Here is a 21,871-nt window from a genome sequence, read left to right as displayed (position 1 = left end):
GGGGGAGGGGAGCCCGTGAGCTGGAGAGAGTTTAGAGTAGAGGACAAAGTGAGAAGACCTAGGATGCCAGCGTGGGCTCTGAATTGTGTAACAGGAACTTGTGACACGGAGGGAGCCTGGGGGCCGGGTAGTCCCTTTGCCGTGCGGATGGGTGCCACAGATAGCCGTTCTGCCAGTGATAAACGGCTTCTTTTGGCAGAGGGGAATCGGCTTTGCACGTTCCTGAGGACGCTGGTTTTTATGTAACCGCGAGGAATCCTCCCAAAGCTAGGTGGAGCCATTGCTGGATATTTGGACTACTTTTTGGAATTTTGGGAAATGGAGTGTCCTTCGGACCTGGCACGCTCTGTCTTTACCTCCTGAATTCTGGGGGTTACGAACACACACCACCACACATGGCTTAGGTGGCACTGGGGGGTAGTGGTGGTGGAAATTAGGGTCCCATGCTCGCTAGGGAGGCATTCTACTAACTGACTACATCTTGGGCTCATTTTTTGTTTGTTTGTTTGTTTGTTTTTTTTTTGAGACAGGATTTCTCTGTGTAGCCTTGGCTGTCCTGGACTCACTTTGTAGACCAGGCTGGCCTCGAACTCACAGGGATCCACCTGCCTCTGCCTCTCGAGTACTGGGATTAAAGGCGTGTGCCATCATCACCCGGCCTGGGCTCATAATTTATATTCTCTTTTCCCCAACCATATAAACTTGCAAGCCAGCCACCTCCACCCGCAGCTCTGCCGACTCAGAGGCCAGTACAGAGCTTGGTATCTACATGCCTCTTGCGTGGGCAAGTTCTTTCTGGGTGGACAGCTGAGGCTGAGTGGCTTATTACCCGGGGCGACTAAGCACCTGATGCCACAGCTGCTTCCCGCTCCTGTTTCACATGTGCTGCTTTCAGGAATTGCAATTCATAATCTCGTCTGTCAGTCACGTTGGTGGTGTCCTTGCACTCTTGTGGAAGGCTCATTCATCAGGAAGTCTTGCCGATCTCCGTCACACAGATGATGACAGCCACCCGGGGACACTGCTCCACCTTAAGATGAGCAGCCTTAGTTGTATGTCTTTTTACCCACAGCAAGGTCGGTGCAACGGCAGGAAGACATGCCATGTCGTCGTCTTCCTCTTCTCCTCCTCCTCTTCCTCTTCCTCCTCCTCCTCTTCCTCTTCTTCCCTCAGATTTATTATGTATACAATGGTCTGCCTGCACATGTGCCTGCCTGCCACAAGAGGGCACCAGATCTCATTACAGATGGTTGAGAGCCACCATGTAGTTGCTTGGAATTGAACTCAGGACCTCTGGAAGAGTGGCCAGTGCTCTTAACTTCTGAGTCACCTCTCCAGCCCGTGTTGAATTTTCTTAAAAAACTAAAAATAGAATTCCCATATGACCCAGACATATCACTTCTGGACCCAAGGCTTTGATATCCTGCTACACAGACACAGACCCAAACGTCCATCAACTGGCAAATAATGAAAATGTTGTATACAATCAGCTTTTACCCAGCTGTAATGAAAGGTGGGATTATGACAGTTTGAAGAAAAAAGGGTGGAATTGGAGAATACATTAAGAGAGGTAGAAAGACAGACATTACCCATTCTCTTTTATACGTAGGTCCTTCTAAAATTTTTATGTTTTTGTATTTAGTTGGGAGTGTGTATAGAGGCGACGAAACAAAAAAGGGACTCAAAAGGGGGGGGGGAGGAGGGCTTTAAGGGAGATGGGTGGGGAGGATAATAGAGCACGTGATCTGAAGGCAGGAATGGAGACAGGGAGATGGAGGAAGGGAAGGGGGTTGTGGAGGATCAAACAAAACTAAAAAACATACGAAAAGGTCTTGAGGAAACTCATTGCTTTGTAGCTAATTATAGAAGAGGAGGAGGAGGAGGAGGAGGACCTTTCCCAGAAACCATGCAGGGGGCGGGGCTTTTAAAATTACCGGTCTCCCTCCCCCAAAGGGCCTAGTCTTGTGCTATCTGTGCTAAGAATCTTAGCTGCTGACAGTTCAAAAGGGCAACAACCCAGTCATTGCCAGAGGACAGACTTGGCTAATAAAACCTGTATATTCGGTGCATTTGACACAATACTTCCTTTCAGCGTCGTCTGCCAGGAAGACGGTGGGAATGAAAACAAACCACTTACCAAAGTAAATAATTACTGAGTAGCCAAAGTGGCTTAGATCAGTTAGCAACACCCACTGCGTCTGCCCCTTCCCATTTATCCATCACCAATTGCTAAATTAATCCTGCCAGGAGCTGTTCCAGGCTGCCCACTGCCCTCAGACACGGGGGACTAATGAGAACCTGGTGGGCTCCTTCCCTGTGGAGGAGCCAGGCCGGGGTGTCCTGGCTGCATAAAGGATGTGGGCAGGGGAGATACTTCTGGTTTTAAGGCTAGTCTTGGGCAGGACCCTTTGATGAGAGGATTCAGAGAGTGAGGGCCAGGGAGACAGAGCAGTTTAGGAACTGACCTGGGTTGCCACGGTCCGGGAATCCCGTGACTCCTCCATCTGGCCATGCAAGGAGGAAGGAGGGTCAGTTTTGGACTATCAGAAGGGTTCTAACCTGGGTACTCCGTACACACACCCCCTACACCACCAACAGGCTTTACAGAGCACCCAGATCGTCTGCGCCCCGGGAAGGGTGACAGACAAAACGCAAAGCCCCAGATCCCTGCCTTTGGAAAGCTCACAGGAGGTACGCCCTAAGTCAGCGAGCTCAGAACTTTTCTGTCAAGCTGCAGGAGCGCAGGATTGCCCCTGGGTTTGCACTTCCCGGCCGCCACGGCGAGGGGCTGGGGCGGGTTCCCGGCTCCGCCCGGCCGTCGGGGGGCGCTGCCTCCTCCCGTGCTGCGGGGGGCGCTGCGGGCTGGGCGGCGGGGGGCGCTGCCTCCTCCGGGACGGCGGGGGGCGCTGCGGGCCGGGCGGCGGGGGCGGCCCGGGCCGGCGCGGCGAGCGGCTCGGCGGATGGAGAGTCTGGCCGCGGCCGGCGGCGCCGCCTCCTCGTCGGGCCGGGCACGGCGGGCCGGGGCCTTTGTGTGAGGCGGCGGCAGCGGCGGCGGCGATGGTGCTCGGGCCCCGCGGAGCCGGGTAAGCGCGGTCGGGTGAGGGCTGCCCCTGGTCGAGCCGTCTCCCGCTCGGCCTCTCTGCTGCCCTGGCTGGGCGCGCCCCGCCGGCCGGCGTCCCCGGCTCGTCCCTTCCTCCTTCTCTCCCTCCCTGCGGGCGTCCGGGCCTCGGCTCCCGGGGTGCCTGGCCTGGGGCTGCCCCCCTTGCCGCGGTGCTACGCCCCCTCCGCCCTCGCGGATTGCAGCGGAGAACTCGGCGTCACCAGACCGTTGGGGTGCACACTGCCTGCAAGTTCCAGATCCACGGGGGTGCCCGGAGCCTCCCACAGTGGATGAGTGGCCTCCAGGGCTTGGGAGACGGCGTGGTTGCTACCCGACTAGATCCAGACGAGTTCTGGGCCCCGGAAAAAAGTTGGGAATTGTTGGCAGAACCTGGTGCGATGGAGAAAGGGGTTGTGCTGCTCGCTCAGGGCGACTTGTGAGACGCACAAGCATGTGACCAGCCAGAGCGCAAAGGGGGGAAAGTGATGTTAAAAAGGCTTGACGGAATCTTTCCCTTGCACGAGGCATCCGGTTGTTAGTAATTGTTAGTATAAGGTTGGTAAAGACAAACGCATCGTACCCAAGTAACGTTAGATACCACAGCTGTGTTCGATTTGCTTTCTTCTTTGCTTATTTGTTTAGCTTCGTCCACCTGACACAGTAGCGTCCTCAGAGTAGGCATGTAGCCTAAGGAGGAAAGGCAAGGGGGGGGGGATTCCAGAGTGTGAGACTTTTGAGCTGGGTCTGGTGGCTCCTGTCTGTAATCTAGCATCTGGGAGGTAGGGGCCGGAGGGTCACGAGATCAAGGCCGTCCTTAGTAACAGCAATTTGAGAGTCAGCCTGGGCTACATAAGACCGCGTCTCAGAAGGGAGAGAGAGGGGGCGGGGACTTGAAAGGACAGTTACTATAGACAACGAAAACTGCAACGGTTGTCTCTTCTTCAGTAGCTAATGGAGCTTGGATGAAGGTGTTCCAAGTGTATTTGTGGCGGTTGGCACTGTGAGGGAGAAGGACAGACTTAATGACAGAAGACACTTTATATAGGAAGACTTTAATATAGAAACCCGAGCCTGTTGTAGTGTAGAGGACTGTGCTCAGTAGACGGTCTCCCACTAGTTGGAAGGTTCCTAGCTTGGTACCTGCAGCTCATGCGCATCTTTTTAAATAGACAGTTTGGCTTTATAGCACAGGCTATCCTAATAGCACAGGCTGTCCTAGAACTCCTGCCCTGTGGCCTTCCACGTGCTAGAATTACAGGTATATGTCATTGCACCTGGCCTTTTAGGTTAGTGGTTTGTTGTTGTTGGTTTGTTTTTGTTTGTTTGTTTTGTTTTGTTGCTTTTCGAGACAGGGTTTCTCTGTGTAGCCTTCGCTGTCCTGGAGTCACTTTGTAGACCAGGCTGGCCTCAAACTCACAGCAATCTGGCTGCCTCTGCCTCCCGAGTGCTGGGGTTAAAGGTGTGTGCCACCTCGCCTGCCTCTTTTTTTTTTTTTTAAGGATTTATTTGTTCTTGTTTTGTGTGCATGAGCCTTTGCCTGCATGTATGTAATTATACTCTGTGTGTGTGTGTGTGTGTGTGTGTGTGTGTGTGTGTGGTCTGTGTCTGTTGCCTGAGGCAGCCAGAAGAGGTTGTTAGATTCCCCTGGAACTTGAGTTATAGACATGTGGATGCTGGGAATGGAACCTGGGTCCTTTGGGTGAACGGCAGATGCTCTTAGCAGTTGAGCTGTCTCTGCAATTCCAGCCTCTTAGACTTTCCAGCCCAAGCTAATTGATTTTTTTATTTTTTTCCTCATCCCTTTTGGGTTTTATCGCAAAGATTCCGTAGCTGGGCACATGCACGGTGAAGATCATTTCCCCCTCGTTGCTCTTTGGCTCCCGTTCTCCCTGTGCGTGCGTGCGTGCGTGCGTGCGTGCGTGCGTGCGTGCGTTCACTCCGCTCAGCTAGGACACGCTCAGAATGGTTGCCTTTTTCCTGCCCAGAGCCCTCTTTGAGGCTGGTCTCGTCTCCTCCACAGATTGAGCTTGCTGATACAGGGGCGACTTCACCGGAGCTGCTAAGATGGGCATGAGGATCAAACTGCAAAGCAGCAACCACCCCAACAACCTGCTGAAGGAGCTCAACAAGTGCCGGCTGTCCGAGACCATGTGCGACGTCACCATCGTGGTAGGGAGCCGCTCCTTTCCTGCCCACAAGGCTGTGCTGGCGTGCGCCGCTGGCTACTTCCAGAACCTCTTCTTGAATACCGGGCTTGACGCTGCCCGGACCTACGTGGTGGACTTCATCACGCCCGCCAACTTTGAGAAGATTCTGAGCTTTGTCTACACGTCAGAGCTTTTCACAGACCTGATCAATGTTGGGGTCATCTATGAGGTCGCCGAGCGTCTGGGTATGGAGGACCTCCTTCGGGCCTGCCACTCTACGTTTCCAGACCTAGAGAGCACTGCGATGGCTAAGTCCTTGACCGGCAGCAGTGACAGCCAGTCTGCTACTCTGAGTTGTTCTTCGGTAGATCCCGCCCACTCCCTCGGGGAGCTCCGCGGGAGTGGAGAACACTTTGGTCCTGATAGAAACTGCTCGTTGCCTGCTGATGCTGGAGCGAGCTATAAAGAGGAAGAGAGGAGTGTCTCAGGGGACACTAGTCATAGCTTGCCTCTGCCACCAAAGACAGAAGACCACGACGCCCCTGTTCCCTTCACATCTGTTCCTACGATGGCGACCCCACCCATCCTAGGCACTGCCAGCACAGGCATCCAGACCAGCATGGGTCCTTGCCAGCCATACAAAGTTCAAAGCAATGGAGACTTTAGTAAAAACAGCTTCTTCGCCTCGGACAGCGTCATAGATGTTATGCCCGGGACCAATTCCTGTCAGAGCACCAGCGACCACTCCAGAGATCCCGGCTTTGGGCAGGTGGATGAGCTCCAGCTGGAAGGCCTGGCGGATGACGATTTGCAGTTTGAGGACCCGGCTGAGGACATGGGGACGGCCGAGGAGGTGATTGAGCTAAGCGATGACACTGAGGATGACCTGACCTTCGGTGAGGGTGACAGCCGGGAGAATAAGGCCGTACCCTGCCAGGTATGCAAGAAAGTCCTAGAACCCAACATCCAGTTGATACGACAGCACGCGCGGGACCACGTGGACTTGCTCACGGGCAACTGCAAGGTCTGCGAGACCCACTTCCAGGACCGAAACTCCCGGGTGACCCACGTCTTGTCCCACATTGGTATTTTCCTCTTCTCCTGTGATATGTGTGAAACGAAGTTCTTCACCCAGTGGCAGCTAACCCTGCATCGGCGGGATGGGATATTTGAGAACAACGTCATCGTCCACCCGAACGAGCCCCTGTCCGGGAAACTGGGTCTCTTTTCGGGGGCAGCCTCCCCTGAGTTGAAATGTGCTGCCTGTGGGAAAGCACTGGCCAAAGACTTCCACGTGGTCCGAGGCCACATCCTTGAGCATCTGAACTTGAAGGGCCAGGCCTGCAGCGTCTGTGACCAGCGCCACCTCAACCTGTGCAGCCTCATGTGGCACACGCTCTGTCACCTCGGCATTTCGGTCTTCTCCTGCTCGGTCTGTGCCAGCAGCTTTGTGGACTGGCACCTTCTAGAGAAGCACATGGCGGTCCACCAAAGCCTGGAGGACGCCCTGTTCCGCTGCCACTTATGCAGCCAGAGCTTTAGGTCCGAGGCTGCCTACCGCTACCACGTCAGCCAGCACAAGTGCAGCAGCGGCCTCGAGGCCCGGCCCGGTTTGGGCCTCCCACACCTCGCCCTCCAGAAGCGGAAGCTGCCGGCGGAGGAGTTTCTGAGCGAGGAGCTGGCTCTGCAGGGCCAACCTGGGAACAGCAAGTACAACTGCAAGGTCTGTGGGAAAAGGTTTGCCCACACAAGCGAGTTCAACTACCACCGGCGGATCCACACGGGCGAGAAGCCTTACCAGTGTAAGGTGTGCCACAAATTCTTCCGAGGTCGCTCGACCATCAAGTGCCACCTCAAGACACACTCGGGGGCGCTCATGTACCGCTGTACAGTCTGTGGCCACTACAGTTCCACCCTTAACCTTATGAGCAAACATGTCGGTGTGCACAAAGGCAGTCTTCCACCCGACTTCACCATCGAGCAGACCTTCATGTACGTTATCCACTCCAAAGAGACTGAAAAGAACCCAGACAGCTGACTGGCTCTCAGCAGAGCCAGAGGCAGCTCCCAGGGGGCGGCTGGGATAGCGATTTTCTAGAGGCTGTTGGTCCTTCCCCAGCCGACGCTACGGTTTTGCCTTGCTAGGAATCCTATTCTGTATTGTGTTGAGAGAAGAAATAGCACACCAGCTGTTACTGTTTTTGAGAGGCAACAGCCCTGTCACATTTACCTCCGTACCTATTCTTGTCCACTGAGGGCTACGTTCTTGATACTTTTGAGGCTGGCTTTAGGATCTGGTCAAGTGGCCCTGTGGACTAGGTCCCCTTTGCCAGTTTCCCTACTTTTAGTTTGCTGGTAGGTTTTATGCTGCTAAGAATCTGACCAACAGCCTCACTGCGTAGACGAGGTGACGACAGGTCTCACTGTGGCTGTGAGTGCCAGCCTTCGGCGGGACAACAGCTGTGAGAGGGTTTGGGGGAGCTTGGCCATTCAGAAGGGGACTAGCAGCAGGGTAGTCCGTCCCCATGCCCTCCTCAGCGGGAACAAGATGTGAGGAGCGGAGCCACTCCTGGCCCCACAGCTCGAATCCCCTGACTGGACAGCAATAGTCTCTTGGCAGCTCGATCCAAACTTTCTGTTGAGGTTGGAAAGCTTTGGGTGTCCTGCCGTGCCACCAGATGGGGCAGCCTGGCCGGATGGAAGAAGTAGCTCGGCTTTTTCTCCTCATTTCCAAAGAAACGTGGCTTTGTAGAGCGGTAGCCCTGGATGTCAAGAGCAGAGAGGCCCGAGCTGCTTCGGGTGGCCACCTGTCATCTGGCGGCCGCTCCCCTAACCTGTCCCGGGCAGCAGTAGTCTTGCCTTAATTTACAGCAAGTCTCCCACTCAGGCTGGTCTGACCTATGACCTACAGTGGAGGTGGTGGGTCGTGAACTCTTCTGGATTAAAGGAAGCTGAGTGGTACATAGCAGGGTGTGCGGTCCGACTGCCCCAGTTGGGTAGCCTGTTTACTCGGTGGTAAAAGTGTACAAGTTTGGCAGTTCACCCTGCTGGAATTGATCCCGTCTTTCATTGCATCACCTCCAGGGGGCGCATTTGGATGGCAGCTGGTTTAGGCCTTCTGTATGGCTGTTCAGCTTCATTCTTAGTCTGTGAAGGGGTCTAGAGGACCCTTGGTCTTGCATACTTACTAAGCCGGCACCTCAGTAGCTCATTCTACCTCACCCTGCTCAGGTGAGCTCCGAGAGTCCCTAATTTTGGGCCCAGCCACTGACACTGCTCCCGTGGGACTCAGCAACACCCTGGGCTGTTTCATAAGCAAGTGGTTTTAATTAACTCACAAAGCCTTTTTAGACATTAATATTTATTTATTTTTCTGTTTTGTATACACACTACCCAGCATCTCTTTTTCGGTAAGTGACTTAAGGAAAATTGGTTTCTCTCAAGCGAGGAGCCATATTCCAACAGGTAGTCATGGCAGTGGATTGGAGAACGGGCACGGCCGCGGGAGAGTGCACCAGGCCTTTCACCGCCCGCACAGTCTCTCCAGGTGTAGTCTGTAGCAGGACAAACTCAGATCAAGTCACACGAACAAGGTTCTCCCATAGTTTTTTATCCTCCTGCCTCGGGGAACCTCCTGTCCATAAGTTAAGATGGGCAAACGAAGCTGTACCCTGTTGGCTGCACCCAGCCGGCCGCCTCTTTTTCATGTTGAACTGAGGAAGGCCGTGAGGTGATGTATAGGGCCACAGGGCTGTCTTGTGGGCTCAAACAGTGGCCGGTGAAAGGCCAGCTTGCGTGTCTGAACTTGTGACATTTCATCAGGAGGTCACTGCTGTGGCCTTTAGTGTCTGGCTTCCCGTTTCCTTACCCTGGGCATGGGTAACAAGCTACAGTTACGTATCTGCTGAGCAGTTTCAAGCCCCTTCTACACTGCTGGCAAGGAGTGAACAGTGAGCAGTTTGATTCCGTAGGGGTGGTACTTAACTGGACCCCAGCCAGGTCGCTGAGCAAGGAGAAACCCTTTTCCTTAGCATATGCCGGGTGGTCTGTATACTTAACCTGAAACTGTGAAGTTTTTCCTTTTTGCAGTAAACCAAAAAGCAGATCTTTGAAGTTTTGCCCTTGAAACACTTAAAAAAAAAAAAGCAACTGTATCTTCTGCTTCCTTGAGACTAACCTATCAGGGAGGCCCAGTTGGTCCCAGGCAGACATGTAGCAAACGGGACCAGTAGCTCATGAGGCTCATTGTCCAAACCATGCCTCTTTGGGTAGCCCCACATTCACACCTGTCTCCCCCTCTATGTGAAGCTGTGTTTGCTCTCCCTGCAGAGAGGTCATGCTTCTCTTGAGTTGATTTACTTGAAACATAACACGGTAGTGAAGGGTACTCAAGGATACCTGGTGGAAGGTGTTCATTTTATTTTGAATTTTTTAACTTTTAACTTAACACCCATCTTACTTCACTCGCTCCCCCCTTTTGGGTTCCCATGTAGCAGTCTCCCCTGCTGTATGCCCTAGAGCTCTGTTTGACCTTCGAATGTTCCATTTTTGCCTGTCGTCCCCTGCCCCCCACGCACCCCCTTTTTTCGGTCTGCGTTCAGAACCAGCTGTACAACTTTTCAGAAGTGTTTTGTTCAGCAGTCAGTACGAGTGTCTCCTTGGCTGTTAGACGAGCATCAAGCCAAACCCGGGGAACCATCCCAGCGCCTTTCCTCAGGGGAAGTGGTGATGCTGATGTGGCATAAGCAGTGTGTAGTCAGCGGACAGGATGTGCCCTTGCTTGCTGGTGACCCTTCGTGGCTCAGTGACGATACAGCCTGGCTAGAAGCTCTTATCGAATGAACCCCAGTATTTGGTTTTTAAGTTTTAAGATTCTGTGGAGTCCCCACAGTTCATGGTTAGTTAATGGGAGGGTCGGGTAACCCTAAGGACCAGGAAATAGGTGAGAATCATTTTTTACTTTATTGCGACCCATCTCCAGCCCCTGTCTACAGGGCAGGCCTGTAAGCTTCAGAGCTTTTTACCCAGGCAGGACCTTGCTACTGATTATCTTCCTTTTCTGGCTTCCTGCTGGGCCCTTTCCACCAGACTATGGAACTTTGAAAGTGAGTTTAAATCCCTCTATAGATGGACACTGAATTTGTTGGCATGGGAGTGGGCCCTGTCTGCCTGTCTGGGAGTATCCACACATCCGAGTTGCACCGAGTGAGTCAGGATGCAGCTGTACAACATCTGTTTGAGTGTGACTGTGTGTCATAATCAGTGTCAAGAAAAATGACACCTGTGATGTTGCTCTGGCTGATGTTTTCCTTGTCAGTCCTCCCCCTCCCCTTCCCCTTCTTCTTCCCCCTCCCCCTCCCCTCCCCTCCCCTCCCCCCTCCCATCCCCTCCAAAGTAGCTCAAGTCTCTTCTGAAGCAGAGAAGCAATTCCTGTCTAACTCCTTCCATTAAATTAAGAAGTACTGACCTCCTAATATGTAAGTGTTTACTATCTGCTGTAAAGTTTTGTATATTTTGTAAACCTTTTCCCCCAAAATAGTAGACATCTAAAATCGTACATTGATTCTTTTATATTCCATTGTTCAGCACAAAAGTGTGGTTTTTATTTAGAATAAAAAAAAAGAGAGAGAGAGAGAGAGAAACTTGAAGTGGGAGTCCTTTTTCCGTGTCCACACACATCTGTCTGCTCAGACCTTGTTCATCTGGCCTGCCTCGGGAGCTTGCATCAGCCCAGCAGATGCCAGGGTTCTTTCACGCAGCACACTGTGTTTTCCTGTGGCTGGAATTCCCCCAGGAAATGAAGCCAAAGATGCAGTGTCTCAGGGAGACGCCCCTGAGGTGATCTGTTGTCCTCTACACAGGTCTCAGCCCAAAGTTAGGAAGCAGGGGTTCTGGCTGCCCACTTCGTGGTGAAGTAGTGCCTGGGAGGCAGCTGGAGAGGGAAAGGACCGTCAAACCGGAGGCAGAAGCCCAGCATCATTGTGTTAAGTAGGAAGTCGTGCTTTCCCTCAGAGAACTTGGGCCTGTGGACCACTTGGTCCCAAGCACGTGGCTGAGGCCCGAGACCTGGCCGGTCATCTTGGGAGAATAGACTTGTGGTCCATGAATCTAATGTCTACTCAAGCCTTCCGTGGACGGAAAGGCCCATGAGAGGCTGGTTGGCTGGTACCTGGCCTCAGGGAGGTGGCTTGTGTGGGGGCCTTTGTATAAGATGCATACCAGCGCTCACATCAGAGGTAAGGGCATCAGGGCTTAGTGAAGAAGGTCTTTTTAATGCAATTTCTGCACTGTTTGGTTAAATTTTTACTGCATCTTAAGCATCGACTAAGACGTCTGGGTCGGCAGGCCTTCAGCTCTGCCACTGAGTAGCTATGTATAGCTCAGGACCCTCTTAGCTTCGGAACCAGTGAGCAGCCGGTACTGGTTTCCCTCTTCCTGTTTGCTAGGCCTGTCTGCACCATGAGAGGAATTTGGTGATGAACACAGGTTGCGGTTTCTAGAAGCAAAAGTGGTTTCTATTTGAGTAGTTGTTAAAAGCCTTCCAGATGGTTAGGGAGGTGACTCAGGGAAAGTGTCTGCCACACACATGAACACCCATAATGGACACAGCAGTGGCATGCATCTGTAACCTTAGTGATTGCTAACGGGTCCCTGGAGCTTGCTGGCCAGCCAGGCTAGCCAATGATGACCCCTCAGCTCAGTGAGACATCACAAAATGGAAGTTGGAGAGCGACTGAGGGAGAAATCTGGCATTGACCTTTGGCTTAGGTATGCACATGGGTCTACACACACATGCACATGTGTCTACACACACAAACATTAATACACATGTGTCTTCACATGCATGTGTATTGGCACACAGGTATATATGTGAACATATATGCACGTGTCTGCATGCGTGTGCGCGCACGCGCGCGCGCACACACACACGTACACTGTTGGTAGAAGAACTAGGGAGACAGCTCAGAGGAATGCATGTGTGCACCATTACCAGGCAAGTCCACTGCTCTCCAAATGGCTTCCGGAGGCCAAGGACACAGAAGGCAGAAGCTTTTGCTTTAGTCCTTCATGGTCACCGCCCCGGCTTCCTAAGTCTGGTATGTGAGCCTTTGCCAGGGGACAGCTTGCTAACAAGAGGACATCTTTTCTCACCTATCGGTTTAGCAGGTGAATAGCTGGGCAGGGAACTGTGAAAAGACTTGACTAGAGAGAACTCACTGTGGAGTTCTGGAGATAGGGAAATCAGCCTTTGGCCTTCCGGCTCCCTGCAGTGGGGCTCTCAGAGTGTTCTCAGAATGAATTGTCCCCTGATGCTTTGCCATGATCTGGAGAGAGAAAGTGGGGGTGGGATCCCTGTGTCTCCCTAGGAGGATAGTGTCCTAGGTTCAAAGCTGGGAGGTGGCCAGTGAGGAGGCCTCAGCTGGTGGGCGGAACAGGACAGGTGGGGGAGGGGAGGATGCCACACGGAAATGGGGCCACATTTCCTGGATGACTGGGTGGAGGAACCATCCTGCTAGGCCAGCTGCAGAGTGCCTGCCTCAGCTGCAGCATGCCACACACACACACACACACACACTCGGCCTCACACTCAGCTTAGTGATGATGCACAACTGGGGAATGTCCCGCAGAAGCCTCCTGGGCCCTTGGCCTCTGGCCTCTTGTCCCCACAACTTGCCTAGTGAGCTGGAAGATCAACAAGCAAACACAAAAGGAAAATTCTGCAAGGTTCCTGTGGGGCTCACTCTTTCCGGCTGGAGTGATTTATGAAACAAGGGCATCTAGTTCCCTCTGCAGAACATCCCTCAGCCTCCTGGCCTTCCTAAAAACCCAGCTGGAAACACATAGTTCCCAGCCCTGCTGGGCTGCCTCTACTATTTATTTCACCTCCCCCCGCCCCCCACCTGTGTGGTTCCTTTAGCCTTGAGGCCCCAAACAAACAGTATACTACCAAGGAAGGACCCGGGCTCTCTCCTTCCCAGCCCTTCTCCCTCTCCCCTCAGCAACGTTTTGATAGACTTAAAAATTAACTCTTTCCCCTCCCCCACATCTCTTGCTTGTCCCTCTGGACTTTGTCATTTCTAGAAGAGCGTGGACTCTACCTTAGCTGGCTGTGGAATTGCAGAGTGTAGGTGAGGTGTCGGGAGAGGGTGCCTGAGTGTTCCTGATGGGGCGAGGATGGGGGTCTGCTGCAGCAGCCAGGTTGTCCTCTTTAGTAATGATGATGGAGTGCTGGGTGGAAGAGGAGGAAGAGGAGGCTTGTCCTCCTGCTGCCCTGGCCCGCTCCTTGGGAAGGTAACGGATCACGATGCTCAGCAGCCGGCCCCGGAAGCTTGGGCTGAGAAAGTTGTAAAGGATGGGGTTGGCAACGCAGTGCAGCATGGCGAAGCAGTCAATGATTTCGTAGAAGAAGTACAGAAGGTTTACCAGCTGGCAGTGGAGGAAGATGTGGGTCGAGTGCAGAGTGAGCAGCAGCATAGTCACATGGTAGGGCAACCAGCAGACGACAAAGACCGCTATGTAAGCCCACATCAACAGGCAGTGGCGCCTGCTCTCCGGCTGTCCTTGCCTCCGAAGCCGGCAGGCTGACAGGATATTGAAAACCGCGATGAGGGGAAAGGGCAGTAGGAAGCCCAGGATGGTGGCAGACAGGGACACTGCCAGGGCCCAGGTGCTGTACGTCTCAAAAGGTGCTAGGAAGAGGCACATGGGTTCAGAGCTGTCTATCAGCTGAATATGCACCACCTCAGGCAGCGGGATAATGGCCGAGAAGACCCAGACGCATGCGCACACGGCCCTCCGTATTCGGTGCTGGTGGCGCTGCCACGAGGGAGAGGCACCGGTGAGGGTGACATAGCGGTCAATGCTGAGGCATGTGAGGAAAAAGATGCTGCTGTACATGTTGGCAAGGTAGAAGTAATGAGTGAAGCGGCAGGAGAAGCTGCCCCAGAGCCAGGTGTACTCGAGCATGACTTCCAGCATCCACACAGGCAGAGACAGGATGATGCCCAAGTCGGCAATGGCCATGTTGAGGACGTACAGGTTCAGCATCCCTGCCCGGCCCGAGCGGCGCCAGTTGACACAGATCACCAGCATGTTCTCCACTAGCCCTACCACAAAGATGGCCAGGTAGAGGATGAAGAGGACCACTTGTTTGGTATTCTCGTTGAGTTCCATGTGGCAGTCAGAGAAGGTGTAGTTGAAGAGTTGGAGCAGTTCTGTCCAGTTGTGGATGTCCTCGAACTCATTGCTGGGTGCCAAAGTGGGGCCAGGCCTGGGGCTGGGTTTGGCTGACATGAGGACCAGCTAACCGCCTGCTGGGAAGACGCGGGGTGGGGTGGGGTGGGGTGGGGTTGGAAAACGAAAAGAGGGAGAGCGTCTCCCCTCCTATCCCTGCCGCCCCCCCCAAAGCAAGGCAGCCTCTGTCTCCCCCAACTAAATGTCACAGGGCCCTAGGGGGACTCCTGGGGCTTATGAGATGAGAAAAGTATGTTCAGAACTCACAAACTATGGCTGCTTAAGTTTGACGCAAAAGCAGACATTTTTGTAGGAACATCAGGGTTATTTGTACCCAACAAGGTTTCTTCCCAGCTTACCGCCAGCCCCAGTGGTCTCTGACTTCTACTTCTGTCTTAGACTTAACTTAGTGCAGTTTCATTAGGGGCTGCTGGTCTGCCTTGCTATTTGGACATAGGTATGGGGTACACAGACACACAGACAGATGGACACCCACCTACCCCTGATGCCTCTGAGTTGCCCCTAGCAAAAGCTTTGCGTCCTATGGGAAAGCCACCATCTCCAGTCCCTGCCAGCCATCTTCCCTGGGAGAGGACAGAGGAAATCACCTGGATTTCTCCTGGGAGCACCTGCCTGGGAGAGTCTGTGGATGGCGGCCCGCAGAGGCAGCGTTTGCTCGCTCGCTGTCCTGGAGCTGGCTCTGCTGCTGGCTTCAGGCGGCTCTGCTTGCCAGCGGGAAGTAGTTGTCGCAGGCTGAGGCTCTGTAGGAGAGGGCTGGGGTTTTTCCTGTGTTCTCCCAATCCAGTCCGAGGGGACGGACATCCCAGAAAGACTGACAAGAGTGTGTGTGTGTGTGTCAGGGGGTGGGGGTGGGGGGTGGTCAAGCTGCAAGCATGGAGGCTCAGAGTTACTCACTGACCTAAGAAGGTCTTATCACTTCTGAAAATGGCACTATCTAGCAGAAGGGACAGTGTGTGACCCCTCAAGCCAAAAAAAAAAAAAAAAAAAAAAGCAAAACAAAATGAAAGAAGACCGTATGGAAATTTCTTTTTTTCTTTCTTTCTTTAATAGAGAAGAAAAAAAAAAAGATTTATTTTATGTGTAGGAGTTTATTTTGCCCGCATTGTCATTACATGTTACATGCAGCACATGTGTGCCTGGTGACTGAAGAGGTCAGAAGAGGTCGCTTCCTTTGGGACTGGAGTTATAGATGGTTGTGAGCTGCCATGCGGGGTGTTGGGAACCAAGCCCGGGGCCTCTGCAAGAGCAGCAAGTGATCTTAACAGTCCCATCTCTCCAGCCCCCATGGCAAACTCCTTCCATGAATACAGAAGTGCATGCTTCTACCTCTCCTAGCAGAACTGGGGGGCACAGACAAAAGCACCCAGCCTTTCACTTGTGAAGCCTGTAGTAGTTACACCCGCCCTCGTTACCTCTTACACCTTTGTAATCCGAGGTCTGACATTCCAAGGAACTTCTTCGGGGCCCAGAGGTCAGCTGTCTTACACCAGGTACACATGGCAAAACATCTGGACCTGAGTCTGTTTTTTTTGGGGTTTTTTTGTTTGTTTTTTTGTTTTTGTAGCTAAGGGTGTGCTGGCTGCAAGGCACTAAAATATGTTTATGGAACTGAAATTCTCATAACAAGATTAGCAATTTTTGAGATGTCTGTTTTTGTGTGTGTGCCTGCCGTGTGTGTGTGCAGGTGTCTAACATATTCCAGGAGATGGTGTTGGAGCCAGAGTTACAGGCTCCGTGTGGGTACTGGGCACCAGACTCAGGTCCTCTAAAAGAGCAGCAAGTGCTCTTAGCTGCTCAGCTGTCTCTCCAGCCCCCAAATTAACCATTTTAAACCACACAAGTCAATGGCATTCAGTATATGGTATGCTGGCTAGTTTAAGTCACCTAGACACAGGCTAGAGTTATCTGCAAGCGGGGAAATGTCAACTGAGAAAATGCCTAAGATTAGACTCTGAGCAAGCCTGTAGGGCATTTTCTTAATTAGTGATTGAGGGGGAGGGCCCAGCCCACTGTGGGAGGTAGTGGTACTATCCCTGGGCAGGTGGTCCCGGGTTCTGTAAGAAAGCCGGCTGAGCAAGCCATGGGGAGCCAGCCAGTAAGCAGCGCCTTCCATGACCTCGGCATCTGCTCCTGCCTCCAGGTTCCTGCTCTGTTTGGGTTCCAGCCGAATAAACCTTTCCCTTTCCAAGTTGCTTTAGGCCGTGGGGTTTCCCCTGGAGACCACCATCCAGTTTGTCATTGCCATTGTTTGTTTTTGAGTGGCTAGACAAACTTTGTGGAAGCTCTCCAGACTCTAGCCTTTTCTCTCTTGCATGGTCCCTGTCCCACGGCAATCGCCAGGTCCAGTTGGCAGTGATGAGACCACCGTGGCTGGCAGGACCACCTTTGTGGATGCTTTGCTCACATTCTGGTGATCCTCACTCAGGAAGGGACTTATGCATGGCCATCAGCTCCCTTTTGCCTGTTTACTGTGGTAAACATGGCTGGTTTTCAGGATGGGTTTATCAGCTCAGTTACCACAGGTGTCTGCACTGACCACTGATTTTTTTTTTTTTAAAGAGGAAATGACCTTTATAGAGCTGAGGACAGCACTCGGGAAGCAGAGGCAGGTGGATCACTGTGAGTTCGAGGCCAGCCTGGTCTACAACGCAAGTCCAGGACAGCCAAAGCCATACAGAGAAACCCTGCCTCGAAAACAAAACAACAACAACAAGAAAAAAAGACTGGATCTTTTCTCTCTCTCTCTCTTTTCTTTCTTTCTTTCTTTCCTTTTCCTTTTCCTTTTTTGGCCCTATGTTTCCAGGGCTCCTTCACACTGTAACATGTGACAACACTTAGCTGTTTCCTTTCCTAGCTGTGTAAGGTCCTGTTATGTGCGCATACCACTCACACTGTATTTATCCATGAGACAAAGGGAATTTTAAAAGCCTGCTAAGTAGTCTTTTGTTGTGGTAAATCCAAGTAGCACTTATTAACTAAGTCACTTTTAAAGGGTAGAGGTCAGTGTTGCTGGGCCACTGTCATATCCCGCTCCGCTCCGTGGCAGAGGACAGTGTAGCTCTCCCGCCTCCCTCTTCCCTTCAGGGGTTCTTGGTCATTTTTAAATCCTTAAAACTTTGTGCATGTGTGTGTGTGTGTGTGTGTGTGTGTGTGTGTGTGTGTGTGTGTGTGTGTCTGTAGAGACCAGAGGTCAGTGTCAACTGTTTTTCTTTATTACTCTTCATTTTATTTACTCGCATACTTTAAATGATTTTATTTTCCATGTAGGTATCTGGGAGTCTCTGCATATATGTGCCACATGTAGGTATCTGGGCGTCTCTGCATATATGTGCCACATGTTTGTGAGTGTCCTTGAAGGCCAGAAGAGGGTGTCAGGTCCCCTGGAGCTACAGTTACATGGCTTGTGAGCCAGTCCACTCGGATGCTTCCGGCCCACCCCAGGTCCCCTGGAAGGGCTCTTAAATGACGAGCCATCTCCCCAGCCTCACTCTTTGGACAGTGCTCTTCACTGGACCTGAAGCTCCTCTCTCAGATGACCAGTAAGCCACTGGCATCTTCCTGCCTCTGCTGTCCTCTAACACGTCTTCCTTACCCACAGGCTATCCTGCCCTTCCTCTGCCACCCTTTTCCTTCTTGTTTGAGGTAGAGTCTCCTTGTAGCTTAGGTTGGTCTGGAATTCAGTAAGTAGCACAGGTTGGCCTTGAATTTTTGATTCTCTGCTTCCCTAGTGCTGGCACTATACCACTGTGGCCAGCCATAAGCTGGCTGTTTCCCTAAATCTTCCTATTTGTAACTAAAGAAATCTATCATAAGGCGTGAGAGTGTGAACTGTGGTTTGCTTTTTCAAACAGTTCTGCATCTCTTACACAGCCTTACTTTCTCTTGTATTAGAACCACCCCCACCCTACCCCCGCCCCCACCCCTGCCCCCACCCCCGCCCCCACCCCCGCCCCCGCCCCCACCCCTGCCCCCACCCCCGCCCCCACCCCCACCCCTGCCCCCACCCCCGCCCCCACCCCCACCCTACCCCCACCCCCGCCCCCGCCCCCATGAGGACTTCGTGAGAATCTTCACTGCCCCCTCTATACCTCCGAGCTACACAGGCGGAGCCTCTGCTGGACCACATTTCCTTCCAAAGAAGGTCCTTCCTCTCTGATCCTTCCACAGGACTACACAGCATATACCTTGGCCATTCTGGGCCCTGGAAGACATGAGCCCCTCAGCAGCCTTGCCTCTCTGAGAGCTGGTCCCTCCTTCCTTTTTACTCTCTGCTTTTGCAGCGAGTCCTGGTGGTGTCTTCAGACAGACTCTCAAGGGGATAGCCACTCTTTTAGGAAGGAAGGAGTGAGAATCCTGCAGTTTTCAGGGTAGATTTCCCCCCCTCTTTCATGTGTGTGCGCGTGTGTCTAGGCTTCTTGCCAGCCCGAGGCGTGCATTTTGCCTTCAGCAGCAGAAGCAGCCACCTTGAAACAATTCCCGGAAATTTACTTTCTCCCTTCATGCCAAACTGCAAATTTTTTTTTTTCCTTCTCCAAAAGTATAGACAAAGTCAGTATAATCACCGTTACAGAGGAAGGCCAGTTGAAGGGAGGAGTATTGAGAAGGATAGATAAAGGCTGCCAGCTCCTTAGGGTTGGCCTTGGCCCTGCAGAAAGGCTGAGGCAAGCTGTCCCGGTATCCTCAATGACTTGCCTGTGTGGGTGGGGCAGGTGGATAGTGGAGAGATTGAGGCTGAGGGGTTTGACAATGCTTACACCACCCAGATGTTAGCTGAGTGTAGTTTTAAAGGTACTTGGCCCTCGGGCTCCCCAAAGAATGTTGCCTTCCTCCCTTTCCTTGGCTCTTTGGTCTCAAACCTATTCTGCTTTTCAGGAGACAACATGGCTATAATGCCAACTTGGGGATCAGACCCGATTTCATATATCCCACTGGGTAAACGTCCACTGTGTGACGCTGGGCGACTCAAGTTTTCAGAGCCTCCGCTTTTGTTTGTTTGGTAGGATAATGATGCTCCCCCCCCCCCCCCAGAGGTACTGTAGACAGTAAAATGCAAGCTCCCACGAGCCCGGAGGAAGCCACCCTCTCTGGTCTTGACACTCACCAGCCATTTTTCTCTAAGTTGGATCAATAACAATGTCCCCTTCTGGAAGTGGTTGGGGTTACATTTCTCATGTAGAACAGCTCCAAAGACCACAATGAGTCACCACAGCAGAGATGTCTTCGACAGTAGCAGCTAACATTAACTGCATAGTCACCATTTTTTTTTTCCGGACCCAGCTGTAAAGGACATTATCTCATGAAAATCTCTTTAATTTTTGAGATGAATATTATCATGGAGGGTATAGCACACACAGAGGCCCAGGTCAGGATGCTTAGCAGTTCAATACGCCTGCGTGGGTTGTTAACCAGCACAGTGCCCTCAGACATGGACACCCCCCCCCCCACACACACACACAAAGCACACACAAGCGTACATTTTTATGAGGATTCCCTTAGATTCTCAAAGGGGTCCAAGACATCCAAATGTTAAAAAATGGCTATCCACGGACACCAGCAGAGGATGAAAAGACAGAGTTGGGTGGGTGATTCTGGAGGTGACAGCCCCCTGGAAATCCTGGGAATCTCCTCCACCACACCTGTGGAAAGGGGCCCAAGAAGCGAGATGAATCTTGCTTTTGCATCCCTTCCATGCTCTCCCACAAGGTGAAGGACAGCTGTTTACTTATTCTCTCTGTGGCCTTGAGCAGGGTGAGAGGGAGGGGGGGGGAAGGTGGGGAGGAAGGGAAAAGTGCAACTCCAGGGAAAGGAAAGGGAAGGCTGATAAGAGACACAAAAGGTGCCTGATCCCAGCTTCCCCTCCCTGACAGGATACCACCCAGAAGCCTCCCAGCATGCTTCACTCTACCTTTGCACCCGCCTTCCTTTCCCATCCCTCCCCCAGCTGTCCTGGGGATGCCAGAGCTTTAGGGTTCCTGCTAACAGAGTTTTCTCTGGTTTGTCCAGTGCTTCCTGGGCCTTCAGTTTTTGTCTGCCGCTGGCTGAAGTCACCCAGAGTCTTCTTCAGTATAAAGATGAAGAAAATGGAGGCTCTCAGGATGCACATGTTGTCGGGCAAGGCTTGAAACGTGTGGAAGTGGAAAGTCAGGGGCTTAAAACACAGGAAGTGGTCGTGAGATCTCGTCCTGGGTGCGGGGTCTCCCAGTCCATCAACCCTCTAGCGGTTACTGCACTCAGGATGCCATCCCATGACCCTGGTTTAGCTCCAAGGTAATGCTGCAGAGGTGTGCGCCCCTCCTGGAGTCTCGGGAACTGGACTGTGAGGTCTTTCTGATGGATACAGACTGGATACTATGCAAGGTTCCACCCGGGGCTGCAAATCCCTAGTGGAAAGAAAGGCACGTGGATAAAGAAGTCTAAAGCAGCCAGGCCCCTAAGGCCCCTCAGACCCTCACCCCCTCCCCAGACCAGTTTCCCCAAGGAAGTGGTAGATCTGAGCAGAGGCTGGAGCCCAGTCCAGTCATAGTGTGTGGGTGCCATGAGAAAAAGGCCTCACTCCCCGGCTTTGCTGCCTTGGCGCTACTGAAATGAGGCCTCAACCATGTAGCCTAGGCTGGTCTTGAACATGCAATCATCCTGCCTCTGGCTGCCGAGTGCCAGAATTATAGACCTGTGCTACCTACCGTATCTAGCTGAGTTCTAGATCTTTGACTCCTGGCAGGAAGAAGTACATCACTGTAGATGTGGGGGCTAGAAACTGATATGGGTAATCATGTGTATCCCAGACCTTAATCGGCTCCGGCATATGAAGAGTGCCTGGGCATCGGGGGAGGCAAACCCTTACAGTGGACAGAGTGGACATTACAGGCATGGCAGGTTCCAAGCCAACACCTCTGTCAGGACTGAAGTGCTAGATTCAATCAGTAGCCAGGCACGGCTCCTCCCAGACACTGGTTTCTTGTCTTAAGAGGAAAAAAAAAGAGATGTAGTTTTCTTTATGTGTGTGTGTGTGTGTGTGTGTGTGTGTGTGTGTGTGCGCGCGCGCGCGTGCCTAAACAGGCTAGAAGAAGGTATTCCGTATGGTTGTGAGACACTCCGTGTAGGTGCTGACAACTGAATTTGGGTCCTCTGAAAGAGCAGCAAGTGCTCTTAACTTCTGAGCCATCTCTCAGCCCCAGACACTGGTTTCTCTTCCCCCTCATCTAAATCTTTATCTTCCCTAAATTAAAGGACAGAACGCTGGATAAACAGGGACAACTGAGGAACCAGTCAGAGTCACGGCAGCCTGGCTTCTGTCTCTGCCCATTCCTTTAGCTCCTCCATCCCTCTTCATTACGTCTCCTGTGGGGTGTGGCATCCTGTACCCCACCCC

General features: G+C 52.5%; 2 protein-coding genes across 6 annotated transcripts; one reads left to right on the top strand and one right to left on the bottom strand.

The window, feature by feature from the left end:
* Nucleotides 1-2,901: 2,901 nt before the first annotated feature.
* On the top strand, nt 2,902-10,104 carry ZBTB39 (zinc finger and BTB domain containing 39). Of its 2 annotated transcripts, none has more exons than XM_084758499.1 (2): nt 2,902-3,083; nt 5,121-10,104. In XM_084758499.1, exon 2 carries the CDS (start codon nt 5,165-5,167, stop codon nt 7,283-7,285), a length of 2,121 nt encoding a protein of 706 aa, XP_084614625.1. In that variant the 5' UTR covers nt 2,902-3,083; nt 5,121-5,164; the 3' UTR covers nt 7,286-10,104. The 2 variants fall into 2 exon arrangements, with proteins under 2 accessions (XP_084614625.1, XP_084614626.1); XM_084758500.1 differs by lacking the exon at nt 2,902-3,083 and adding an exon at nt 3,125-3,655.
* A 152-nt stretch (nt 10,105-10,256) lies between these two features.
* Nucleotides 10,257-19,755, bottom strand: ACKR5 (atypical chemokine receptor 5). 4 transcript variants are annotated; one of them, XM_084758560.1, is made up of 4 exons: nt 19,604-19,755; nt 14,978-15,242; nt 13,347-14,558; nt 10,257-11,179 (listed from the first exon to the last, which is right to left on the bottom strand). In XM_084758560.1, exon 3 carries the CDS (start codon nt 14,539-14,541, stop codon nt 13,348-13,350), a length of 1,194 nt encoding a protein of 397 aa, XP_084614686.1. In that variant the 5' UTR covers nt 14,542-14,558; nt 14,978-15,242; nt 19,604-19,755; the 3' UTR covers nt 10,257-11,179; nt 13,347. The 4 variants fall into 4 exon arrangements, with proteins under 4 accessions (XP_084614686.1, XP_084614685.1, XP_084614684.1 ...); XM_084758559.1 differs by having other exon boundaries at nt 13,347-14,561; nt 15,090-15,242; XM_084758558.1 differs by having other exon boundaries at nt 15,090-15,242; nt 19,604-19,754.
* Nucleotides 19,756-21,871: the final 2,116 nt, after the last annotated feature.

This window comes from Acomys minous, assembly GCF_964271855.1.
Source record: "Acomys minous genome assembly, chromosome: 15".
Lineage (NCBI taxonomy): Eukaryota > Metazoa > Chordata > Mammalia > Rodentia > Muridae > Acomys > Acomys minous.
Note: the sequence above shows the minus strand (reverse complement) of the source record. Positions and strands in the feature narration are given on the sequence as shown.

Coding starts and splice junctions, on each gene's coding strand:
- ZBTB39 (XM_084758499.1), top strand. CDS start 5,165: ATGGGCATGAGGATCAAACTGCAAAGCAGCAACCACCCCAACAACCTG.
- ACKR5 (XM_084758560.1), bottom strand. CDS start 14,541: ATGTCAGCCAAACCCAGCCCCAGGCCTGGCCCCACTTTGGCACCCAGC.